Below are 13,168 nucleotides of genomic sequence, written 5' to 3'. Positions count from 1 at the left end.
CTGTCCAGTACCCATCAGAAGGACTTGTATACCTATTGAAGCACCAATAACCAGACAACCATGGACTGCAAGGTACCCATTAAGACAACCATACCAGCAGCTGACGCGAAATGAAGACCACTTACAAACTGTCCCTGAAGAGACCCAAAGGGCTCTTATTGGAGGCGAATGGTGATGACACAATGGCCCGGACAGACGGTCAGATGAAAGAAATGACAACCAAAAAGGAGATAAAAGAAAGACGAAATGTTGCGAACCATGATGTAATGGACATAGAAGAAGAAACAATGCTGAACTTTAAAGAAACGTAACCATTGAGAGCAGGATGGAAATGTTTAACTGGCCAAATGCTTGTAAATAAGCTTGGAACGCAAGAAGCGAAGGAAACGGTACTGCTTGCAATGCTTAGTAGGAGGATTGAACGGCAAGCGCCAACTATATGTCTACCTCAAGAAGCACATTATACAAGTGCGACTCCATTTTCCGAAAGCAGAATTAAGCCCAAGATGGTAGGGGCCTGACAGGCCAGGATTCATGTACCAGCACAAAGTCAGACGAAAGAGCGGAATCGAATCTTAGCAAGAAACAGCTCATGGCTAGGAATTCGAGGTCAACCTAAGGAAGGGAGGAGAGCAGCAACTCCGAAGAATTGAAACCTAAGAGCATAGAAGCCTGCCCCGTGAAGGTCGAGATAAGGAGGCCCAGGCAGGTGGTGAGGCCGAACAAAGAATGAAATACGCAAATAGATGGAAATGAAGCAGCTTCGCAGTGTACTGACACGTGACCAGCCAAGCACGAAGAGGTACCAACGTCGGATGTCACCCAAAACCGGAAGATGCCATAAATTTCCCCGATAAGAAGCTACAGTTTCGAGGCCATCCTCAGCCAACTAATTGACACATGGGCCTGAGGGTAGTCATTGATGGGAGGGAGGCAGGGTGAATCTTGGGCCATCCCGCACCTGGGCGACCATTCTGCATGCTGCTAATTAAAATTAAGATTTATGTGTAGGGGTGCAACCCACCCAATCACAATGAACCAAATAATCTAGGGTCCTATAGCTAGTAGAACCAATGAGACGTCGTACTTTTAGTGACGTCTATCACGAGTGATGTGGAGGGATGGGCATAGACGCCCAACCGATAAGAGTTATCCAATCCCCACACTCTGTTACCATATACAGATATAGTACCTATACTTAAGTTAACTTTTCCAACCAATAGAATTGCATGTCAAACTTATGAGTTTTACACGTCAATGATGACGAGAATTTGCTATAAAAGTTATTGTTTGCATGAAGAATTTGGAAGTTGAAGTGCGACAAGCGATCGCAGCTCTGATGATTTCCATTTGTTTCCCCGTTTTTTGTACTTGTCATTAAACGGACTTCCCTTTGCCAAAACATTGGGTGGTGTTGGAGTAAGAAAATAGCCAAACCATTGACTTGTCCTTATTGAGTGGTGTTGGAGTAAGAGAATTCTGCACCCCATCTTCCTCATGGTGCAGCTATCTCGACTTAAGGTGCCGAAGGGTTATTGGAAAAGGCAGTCAAGGAATGCCTTCAGTCCTTTGTAACCGAATTGGCAGCTATTAAGGATAGGTCATTGAGAACCACATTGATTAATAGAAGCAAATTACATACCTCTCATAGCAATGACCTAAATAGTAGAACTAGGACCTGGAACAAATCACAAGGTGACTTTGATTCGGTAAGGATAAATTCATCCCTACCTACTCCAGCACGTGCAAATATAACTAATTCAATGAATACCAGGGATGCAAGAGACCAAACAATTGCTATTATTTGAGCTAACAAAGATTTTAAAGCACAAGGCCTAAATACATTAAACACTGACCCACATAGGATAGTTTATCCTAATTCTACCCTCTTAGGCTATAGAGCATCAGATACTAGAAGATTTGCAAATGACCCCATATGTGCAAGGGGTGTGCATGACTAATCCCTCTGTAACTTTTTATAATGTATCAAGAACACAAAGTGGCCATTATGAAACCCAGGAATCCTTGGTTAATACATGTATCCACTATTTTAGGCACAATAGAGGGTGCATTTCCATTGTCAGGTGTGATATAACAAGATGTGTGAGACAGAGAAACCCCAACAGTGATGATGAAATGATTGTGGTTTTCCTAAAAAAATGATATTTGATGGAGGGATTATTGTCCATTGAGTTTCGTGTGGACCCTCCCCCTGGCTCTAAAATAACAATTAGGCCACCTTCAATAAGCAAAAACCAGATATCAGCACCATGGAGTACAGACCTTTGAAAACTGAAGTTTTATAGAAGAGGACTAATACTCCTGGACCACAGATAGATTTGTGCCAGGTAGGTATCTGGCTGGATAAAGTAGATTCACAATGTCATGTCGCTATTGTGGAGTTGCGGTCCACCTGGAGAGCTATAAGATTGATTTCATGGAACATCACTGGCTTAAAAAAAACATCTTGTTGACCATGAGTGGTGTGACTTCATTCGGGGATATGATGTGTGTTTCCAGGAAATATGGGAGATGGACCAAATTGTTTTCCAGGGGTATGAGGTAATTCAAATACCGGAAGCTAAAGGGCAGAAAGGAAGGCCATCCGGGGGTGTGGCGATATGTATCAGCGTTTGGGCTTGATTGGCAAATATCAAAGATTGAATCAGGTTCCCCGGACGTACTGTATCTGGTACTTGACTCACCTTTGGCCTTTCGCCCACCAATTTCTTTGCTTAATGTTATAATCAAGTGATTAACAAGTAAGAACCTAATGCGGTTGAATTGGTCACGAAGTTCACAAAGGTTTGGGTTACCCAATTATTCTTGCTCGTGATTTTAATTTGCAAAATAAACCATTATCTGATATGAAGGGGCCTTGGATGACCAAGATGAGGCCTGAGACGTCCAGCCATTAAAAGCTGTTACTCCAAAGAGGGTGCATCCGCGAGCACTGGATTTTGCCGGTATATTTTTTGGTATGGAATTAAGGGCAGGTAATGGGCGATACATGAAAGACCAACCTGCTAAAACCACCTTCAAAGGGAATAACTGTACCTCACATATTGTTTATATTTTCCTATCATCCAAGATATGGAGCTATGTGTTGGACTTTGAGGTATTGGGGGAACTGGGTAGCGACCATAGAACATAAATGTAACTAATTCAATGAACGCCAGGGATGCAAGAGACCAAACAATTTCTATTAATTTAGCTAACAAAGATTTGAAAGCACAAGGCATAAATACATTAAACACTCACCCAATAGGATAGTTTCTACTAATTCTACCCCCTCAGGCTATAGAACATCAACTACTGGAAGATTTGCAAATGCTTTAACACTTATGTTGATGGTTACGCAAGAGAGGGATTACCATTGCAACCCTACTATTCCTGTCAAATGTTAGGGCAATCGAGGCACAAAATGAAATGGGTGAACCTCGATGTGCCCTCTTCGAAGCCTAGCACTTACCACCTAACTTGGACTGATTTGGAGCAGCTTTTGACCATGGAGCATTCTGATGAAGAGGCCTATATTGCATATGATAATCTTGTCCATTGTGTCAAGAAACATGCCATCAGATCCAATACATGGTTTGATGAAGAATGCAAGTAGCAAAACTTGATATCTTAAATTGCTTGAATGGTGGCCTGAGTGTTAACAAGATTGAGTAGCGGTGTCTGAGAGCCCATTATAAACTCTTGATCAGGCATAACAAAAATAATTTAGTACGCCTAGAGTGGGAAAGACTGCAGGAAGCTTCCGTCACTGGGCACACATGTACATTTTGGAAAATTATTAGTGGGAATAGGGAGGGAGGTAGTAATGATCTAGGTGCTAATATCATCCAGAGTCTTTGGAGAAACCACTTTCAGAGCCTTTATGGCTTGAAAGAGCATGTGGACATCTTGGGGAAATTGTTAATGGTAGTTGAATATGGGAGTTTAATCAGTGAAAGTAACATGGGTCAAGTCCAATGTGATCTATTGGAAGTATAACATGCTATCTTATCTCAACGAGCAGGCAAAGTTCCTGGACCAGATTGAATTCCTGTAGTTTTTATTAAGGATGAATTGACTGCCTGGACCCCGGTTTTATGGAGGGTGCTCAATGGGATTCTCAGGATCAATAAGGTGCCTCCCTCATTCCAATTTATAAGAAATGAGGGAGAGAGGATCCTGGGAATTACAGGCTAATATCCTTGTTGGATAATGTAGGGAAGGTTTTTGCCAGAGTCATTTATGAACAACTCCAGACTTGGGTACTGCAGAAGGGCATAATTGACCATCTACAAGCAGGCTTTCAGTGAAAAATAAGCACCATGAACTAAATATTTTGTTTATATCTAACCATAGAGAAATACACTTTATACAGTGTCCATTGATCTCAAAACTGCCTTTGACAGTGTATCACGGGGTCAACTGTGGTCTGTACTGGCCAGAAGCGAGGTCCCAGGTAACGTCCTGCAAATCATTGAACAATGTTATTCGAACAATAGAGCCTCTGTGCATTGGGGTTTGGCTGGCGAGCAGACTGACTCCTTTGCTGTGACCAAAGGGGTAAGGCAGGGTTGCATCATCACCCTGCTGTTGTTCCTAATTAACATAAATGAAGTCATGTTAGATCAAATATCTGGACCAACCGAAGCTGGTCCTCAAATCCATCCCAATGTTGCTCTTTGCTGATGATGCTCTTCTCCTGTCATCATCAGTAATGGGCTTGGAGACCACCTTGGAAGCATTTGTGGAGAAATGCACAGAGCTTCAGTGTCTGAGACCGATTGACTGGGATGTAAGCCTTAGGCCAGTTCTGTACTGGCTCAGAGTTTGAACAGTACCTGAACTAGCAATTTAACGTGAAGCAGTTGTACAAATTCTGAGCTCTGAGGGTGGCAGGTATTTGCCTTGGTTTGTACACGTCAAGAAACGACTGATCGACTTGAACCTAAGTGATAAATGGTTTAAACCTCTGGGTATTACGAAAAGGTACTGTAGAATTGGTAAAGAGGGTCTCCCATGAGGCAGCTGAAATGGAAATTGTTAATGCTTGTGGCGGGTTAGCAATAGGTGAGTCATATTTACTTGGTAAGCACTAATTGGGATACAAAAAGTATCTGGATGTGGTAAACACACCTTTGGTGTGTAGCTCGTTTATGAAATTCAGACTAAATTTACTGAACCTGGTGTACTGCTCAAGTAAATGGTCTCCAACTGGAAGTAATTCATGTCCAGTGTGTGGCTCTGCCAGGTAGTCACTAAATTACTTCTTGATTTTCTGTCAGGGCTACGGAGAGGACCGAAGTAGGTACCTGAAAACACTCTGTAATGCACACAGTGTACAACGTGTAAATCAAGCACTCTTATTGTTTGAGCGAACTAATGATAAGAAACATTGTATATTGTGTATCTAGCTACATTCACCAGGCGTGGTGTATAAGATCTAGATCAGTAAAGACTGGGGAAATAGGTAATTCATTCCCTATCCCACTATGACATACTCTCACTGACTTGCATAAATGAATCAGGTTCTATCCATATTTTTATTAATGGAGGTTTAATATATACTCTGTAGCCAAGAATATCTTGCATGGCATTTAAATGAAGAGGATCATCAAAGGGAACTCGTTGAGCCTGTACTTACCTTCAGACCCAAATAATTCTGGTGTTTTTGCACATTGAATTAATGTTAATGTTAAAGGATATTTGTACCATGCACCATCACCACCAGAGTGGTCCTTTGGCGCTCTGGTGGATCTGAAAAGGAAAAAGGGGGTGCGGTGAAGATAGTGGGAGCGAGCGGGATCAGTGCAAGAGAGCAGTGATGTGCCTTTGGCAGCTTCAGCATGGTTAACACCATTCGCTGAGCTTGGGGTGCTTTACCTTTCGGTAGCTGCTGAGTGCTGTTGTGCAAAGCTATGTGTGGTTTGTTTTGTTGTTGCGGTGTAGTGATGTTTGTGCGGTTTGTTGTGCTTTAGGGTTGTAGTTGTGTTTGGTTAGAGTTTGAGGGGTGTATGCAGAGGGGTGAGATTGTTAGTGGGTAGGTTGATGGTCTCGCTATATAGAGGTGATGTGTGCTAAATTTCCACGTTCTTTCCAGGTGTGGCTCGTGAATATCTCTGCATTTCTGTCTAAATCCGGCCTTGGCTAATATTCACAGTCCTGTCAATTGAGTACATTTGTATTTGTTTACATGCTTTGGACTATATGCCAATTTTCACACCCATTGTGTTGTTTAATCTACCTCAAAAGTGTATTCAGCTTGTATTGCTTTTTGCACATTTGTTATATCTTAGGGGCTAACCATGGGACCTGTTTTATTATTTATCTAAATAATGGAACCGGGAGGCCATGTTTAGGATAGAGCTGAATTATTGAGATTTGTTTACACAGCTCCTTTTGGTACAATGGTAAATATCAGGTCCCTTTTAACATTTCTTGGTGTTTATATTGATGATGTATGGTAGTATAGTTCACCTTGTAAATCATGTCACAATTCATATTGTTAAATGTTGTTATGATGAGTTTTATGCGTTAACTGGCAAAATGACGAAAGTTCATTAACTAGCATTAATGAGGATGTAACATCTAATTTAACTTGTTCTGGTCTCCGCTGTTATTTAGAAATTCTGAAAAGCACTCTGTTTGTATTCAGGGCTCCTAGCAGGCAATTAGACACATAAGGCTTCATTACGACTTCAGCGGTAGCCATGCCGCTATAGGCGGCATGGCTGCTGCCGAAATCGCGTCCGGGTCCAGGTTCCCAGAATGAGGAATTACTGGGCCATTCCGAGTTCGGAGAGCCCGGTATTTCCTCCTTCTAGGAACCTGGGCCCGGACCTTCCCCATTCCCATTTCAACCCCCATAGGGCTGAATGGGAATGGGCGAGGGAGCAAACAATGGGCCGATTACGAGTGGCCCGTTGTTTGCTCCCTCCTCCCCTCACAATCAGGCGGGACGGGTTGACGGCGCCAGCACCTTTACCGGTGCTGTTAACTCCGTCCCGCCTGGGTTATAATGAGGCCCATATTCTCTTTTGTGCCACGTGATGGCTCACTGATAGCGTCTCTAGTGGTACAGACATGTTAAAGCAGCATCATGAAACTTAAAATTTCACTTTTCCATCCAATTGTACTACTCTTTTCAGAAATGCAAGATTACACTATTAGATTATACTATTAATTCGGTTAAAAGTAGGTTTATGCTTTTTAGATGTCAATGGTGCTAAAATGTCGATGGTGCATGCTAATTAACAATTGGAAAACTATAGTAACATCTTGTGTCTTTCTCTAGGCTTAAAGAATGGCAAGTCAGAGTTTAGGGTCCCATGGAGCTTTTTAACATTGATGTTCCTCAGAGGTCTCCAGGTTATCACATTGGTGCAATTGAGGTTTGAGGGATCCAGTAGGAGTTGGCTTTAAAACAAGCACTCTGATAATTAATTCATGAATTGACTAACTTGTATTTTGCAGGAGGTTGAGGAGCATAATCTAGGGGAAGGGGACATAAAGTGTGTGGCCATTTATATAAGTGGAGTGTTAGATTTATTGAAAAAAGACTATGGCCATTTAATAATTAATTAGCCCTAGTTTGTTATTGTCATGTTCAGGAAAGTAATCAGCTCTCCTTTGGCCATGTAAAACATGTGTCATGTAACCAGAGCAATGCAATATTAAACAGTGATACTTGTTTTGTTTAACGTACACTTCAGAACGAGAAAGGTTAGCAAATCTAATTAGTTAAACTGAAACATATCATAAAAAAGATAGGTTGAAAGTGATGACTACTACCCATAAAACAAGAAGATACTGAAAAAGCATTAATATGGCCCACTATATTTGATTTTTATGCAGGACCCCCTATCATTAACATAAATGTGGTTAACCTAAATTAGCACAATAAGGCAAAGATAATATTTCTATATGTTGGTGAAAGGCCAAAATGTCCATTAGGAAGCATACAAATTGAAATAAAGTACATGTGTTAAAAATCATTTAGGCCTAAAATGATTTCTTAATCAATAACAACCGTGAACATATATTTAATTTCAGAACATTTAGGCCATAAGTGAAGTTGTTGCACAAGTTATTTTAAGTGGCTCACAAACAGTGTACAGATATAATAAATTGTGAACCTCGGAGATGTTCTGAAAGACATGGCAATAGTTTGATAAAGACGTGACTAAAGATGGTGATTAATATTAATATTATTAATATACGTTATTATTATTATTATTATTATTATTATTAGGGTGCTGGCTATGTGATGGCTGGTTATATCTGGTACTGGTAATATTACATTGGAAAATATGTTTTGTGGGACGAGAGATGTGGCAAATCCACAATCAACCCTCTTACTTGTGAATATCATCATGCTTTGTCCAATGTTTCTGTCCAAAGGCCCTTAATATACCTGCTTTTACAAACATGTTCTAAAAAAGTCTTGTGAAGAATCCCATCCTCTTTTTTGTTACATTAATAAAATTATGTGGGGAAACCCATCTATGAAAGGAAAATCTGCTGATCTGATTCCCCTTTTGTAAGCTCTATCAGAAGCATGGTGTGCACTTGTGTCCTGCTGCATCAGAATCATGATTTGCATCACCTGCCCCACCAGTGGCACAGAGCAGGTTCAGAGGTCACAGCTGCCCATTTGATAGCTGCAGTGACAGCCATGTCTCTGAAGCACATGGGCTTCATTTAATATAAGCCCCCTGTACCAAATCCCTGATCATCGTAAGTGGCCCATGATGGTGGAAGGACAAACTCTAAAATAAAATTATGCCTTACTTTAGAAATGATGCATGGCACTACAGATGATCATGGCAGCCACATCCAATTTGATATCACACATATGTCAGCAGTTGTGAGTCAGCTCAGCTGTGGAAGGCTATTCATATGGCAGGACATTAACCTGAATGGCCATTCCCCTTCTTTGATCACTTAGTGCGGGTAGGTAACGCTCTATGCAGACACAGCCACCCACCACGCAGCTGCTGTGGGCTCAGCCATGAAAGGGGAAAATCCATTCAAAGGGAGTAGTCTCACACTAGGGTACTGCATTTCTAAAGGCCTTTGATCCTAATGAGAAGGGAATAGGGCAGGGCTAGAGAAGTCAGGAGGGCTCTATACAGTAGAAGGAGACTTCCACCATTTTGTTTCTCTCTGCCACTCTCTCCTTCCTGTTCCCTTCATTTCCTCTCAAGCAAAGCACTGTGAGTGTGGTTTAAGAAGGGCAACCTCCACTTCTTTTGAGAAAAGGGATTGGACAACTAAAGCAGGCTAGCTCTAGTCCAATCACCTGTGGACCTTTGCCTTTAAAAGAAGATGTCTCCCACCACGTATTGTACTTCCCAAAGCCCTCAACCACTGAGGTGAAGGAGCAGTCCAAGCCAGAGGGGAGCTCTGCCCTCTAACCACTCCATTAGCGGTGAAATGTGCTGTGCACCAAGACCTGCGATTCTGCATCAGAATCTCTCAGGGCTAGGAGAGCAGACCTGAGAGGACTGACCCATCCTGGTCTTGAGCCTCTGACTTGAGTCTCAAAGCACCTGGAGAACCAAATCTGCTAAGGCTTCCTGTTCCACATCCTTGAAACCGGCAGGACAGCCATCAAAGCAAATTTTACACCACTGAAGCCGAGGGATCCTGCTGGTGCTACTTTTTGGCACTCCTCCAAACCTTCAAATAATGCTTGCAGATAGAGCCCGCTGCATTGTGCCCTCACTGAGTCTCTCACCTGCAAGGCTCAAATCAACCGTTTGATGCTAGGACCATATGCAAACCACTGGAGAGTCATTTGCTGACTCAGATAAGGGTTTAAACCACAACTCAACCTTTCTCACCCCTCAAACTGCTGCTTTGACAAACTTCACATCGGAGCAACGGGATCACCATTTCAACAATTGCTTCCCATCAACTCAAACCACTGAAACGTCACTCATCCACTCTTCGTAGCGATTGCGACCTGACTTGACTCAGTCAGACCTTAAAGAGAAGATGGTGAACTCTCCAAAGTTGCATCGCCTTCATGTCGCCTACAAGCTGCACAGAGCTACCCCATTTGATCCTGCTCAATGCCCACTAGCTGCTTGGACCCACACAACCCACCGCGCCCAAACTGAGCTTGATCGGCTTGCATTCTGCTCGAAGCTAGGTTCAACACTTTCGAATTGCCAAGAACCACAAGAAGATATTCATACTATAAATTGCCTCCTTGGTCAGGTTTTGGCCTCTAGAGACTGATTAGGTCGGTAAATCCCTTTTTGCATCTAAGAAACATATCCTTTTTAAGACAATTGTGGTCTTTACTTGCATTACACCCCTGATTCATTATTCAGAGTGCTGCATTGTGCCATCTTGACTTTTTTGCTGTTCTTTCCCCAGGAGTGGGATGTATGTACTTTTTCTATTTAGTTATTTCTACAGTTCCTGTGTTTGATTAAAGTATATCTATTTTTATAAAACCTTGATTGGACATTCCCTTTATTTTGGACTGTTATGCTTTGCCGTTTAGGTCACTACTGAATCACATTCACACCCCTTTTATGAGCATAGCTTTCTCTCTGCCCACGTTACTGCAAAAGTGAAGGAGGTATATCTTTTAACTGTGCCTGTTGTACCTTTATGATTGTGTTGGCTCTTAGTTTGTAGTAGTGCGAGGGATGAGTGGGCATGTTAGCCTCTAATCATCCTTGTACTTCTGCAGGGGAGAATCCATTTTGGCACAATATGATGAAGTCTGGTGTATTTTAGATTTCAGCATTTAAGTTTATTCTTCATAAATTTGCCCTAGGGGCATCTTCCAAACTCCGTTGTATAGATATCATGCAATACATTAATGTTTTCCAATTATTTTACTGGCCTCATATGCATTCAAAGTCTCCATTTGTCACTTTATAGCCACAAATTCCTTTAAGTCGAATGACCTTTCACCCTATGAATTATTATTTTGTACTAATATTGCTCACCCCATATTCATTGAAAGGCACCATGTGTCATTAAGTTTACCAAACATTCCATTGGAACAGAGGTGCGTGAATGGGAGGAATAGGCAATCACCATGCCCTCATAAGTTACTGTCCATATACACTTCAACACATAACAGTTAGGGTGGGGGTAAGTAAACTGACAGTTCAATGTGTGTCCCTTGGGCAAAATCCAAACCAAAGGTGACCCCCACTCTCACTACAAGAAACAGCTCTGTTTCATCCTGTTCTGGTGCACACTCTTGTCTGGTGCATATACTCTTTCACATATGCGTGTCCTAGCAACACATACCTTAAAGATAGATGCTTCTAGACAATACGAATTTTCTCGCACCTTTGCACAATGTCTGCACATGAAAATGAAAGCCACATGGGGAGCCATTACAGAATGATATTTTTTATTTGCAGCTTTCAACAACGTTTCTTCCCATTTAAATAAGATTAAAACAATTAAGAAATCACAGCATTATATTCATAAGTATTAGTAAATAAAAAGAGGAATGAATTCCGATCTCAGCGAGAAGTACTAGCCAACAGAGGCAGCTGAGGAATAGCACATTTGTCAATCAATACAACTGTACACCTTGAGATTTTAAAAGAAAACACCTTCGTTTGAACTAAGTTATGCACAACTAAATTCACAATGAGCGATGAAAAGTGGGCTTGTTTGTGATAAACACTAAGCTATAGTATGCAGTCAAAGTGTGCATTAATTTATAGATGCAAGCAATGAAGAGATTGGTTTAGCTCTGTTCAATTGGGCTGAAGTTCCACACAGGGTTCAGATTCTTTTTTGTCGGGCATCTTTGTCCATTGTCACTGTCTCTTCTCCTCATGGCTATTGACCATGCCTCAAGATCCGCAATTAAGGCGCTTGCATTCACAGAGCTCAATGTGGAGGTAATTCCACGTGATCTGTCCTCCCCCTTCACACAATACATTTTGTTGTTTTTGAGATGACTTGCTCACTTGACAGCAGACACATTCGTTGATTATGCCCATCTCCTTTGTTGCATATCTTCACATTTTGGGAAAAAATAACACATACGTATGTTAAAAATAACGTGGAAGCATCATTTGTTTGCAGTGTTAAATGTCTACCATTGGAATATGCTTTGTGCAGCGAACAGAACAGGTTATTTTGCTGAGATTCAAAAATGAATTCCAGTAATCAGCAAGGCGAAACATGCATACACAGGGCCTCATTACGACCCAGGCGGTAAGGGGTTAACGGCAGCGTTAACAGCGCCGACCCTTACCGCCTGAGTACGAGGTCCCTTAGCGCCATGGCGCTTTTAACACCTGCTTTAAGCAGGTGTTAAAATCCATGGCGCTAAGGGACCATGGAGTTAATTACGCCACCGTAATTTACGGTGGCGTAATTAACGCCTTCCCCACTCCCATTATACCCTATGGGGCAAAAATGGGAATGGGGAAGGGTAAATGGGGATTGGGGACTTACCGCCCCGCCAAGGTCGGAATGGGGGGGTAAGTCCGCCAACCACCATGGCGTAAACGTAGTTTACGCCATGGTGGTAAAGTCACGGCCCAGGCGGTAACTTACCGCCTGGGTCGTAATGAGGCCCACAGTGTTGAAAGTGTATCTGTTAGTCACTTTCCATACATTCTCGACACATTTCTGCTATTAGTTGAGGGGCATATGTAATTCTGAGGGGTTTTGAATGAAAGTTATTAATACCAGGGGCGCATTGCAACTGAAGCATATAATCATGTATTACCATGTTTTCTGTCTGAATTTGTGGCATAGGGCCTGTATGACACCATTAATGCAAGGTGGCCACTGATCCATTTATGAATCAGAATTTGATCTATAACTCCTTTCACCGTGAGCCTATCAAATATTTTCTAAGGACCTTTTATGTTCACCATAAAAACTGAATAAAGAAGGTCCTTAAAATAATTTGATATCTCTTATTGTTTAGAAATGTCTGTTTGCAGTTTGTTTTTCATGATTTCTAAAATGTCTATCCTTTTTTTTTCAGCTTCTGGTAATTGGCATGAAAATTAGAAAATTATTTAAGAGCAGTTGAAGCGTGAAATTTGAATCTACCTTCCAGTAAAATCATTTTGATAAAAATGTCGATACCTCCAGATACCGAAAGTCATTTAAAAGTAGAACTTCCACCATCAACCCAAAAAGAAAATGGATAACTGACTTTTCC

At 41.7% G+C, this 13,168-nt stretch overlaps 1 protein-coding gene across 6 annotated transcripts in view; it reads right to left on the bottom strand.

The window, feature by feature from the left end:
• Nucleotides 1–11,366: 11,366 nt before the first annotated feature.
• Nucleotides 11,367–13,168, bottom strand: part of LOC138503901 (mucin-5B-like) — a 456,236-nt gene continuing 454,434 nt past the window's right edge. For all 6 annotated transcript variants that reach the window (XM_069623984.1, XM_069623983.1, XM_069623988.1 and 3 more), the window contains one exon: nt 11,367–12,003. In XM_069623984.1, the coding sequence (XP_069480085.1) occupies nt 11,838–12,003 (166 nt within the window). In that variant the 3' untranslated portion in view covers nt 11,367–11,837. The remainder of the gene's footprint in view (nt 12,004–13,168) is intronic.

This window comes from Ambystoma mexicanum, chromosome 11 (genome assembly GCF_040938575.1).
Source record: "Ambystoma mexicanum isolate Mex_15411 chromosome 11, UKY_AmexF1_1, whole genome shotgun sequence".
Taxonomy (NCBI): domain Eukaryota; kingdom Metazoa; phylum Chordata; class Amphibia; order Caudata; family Ambystomatidae; genus Ambystoma; species Ambystoma mexicanum.
Note: the sequence above shows the minus strand (reverse complement) of the source record. Positions and strands in the feature narration are given on the sequence as shown.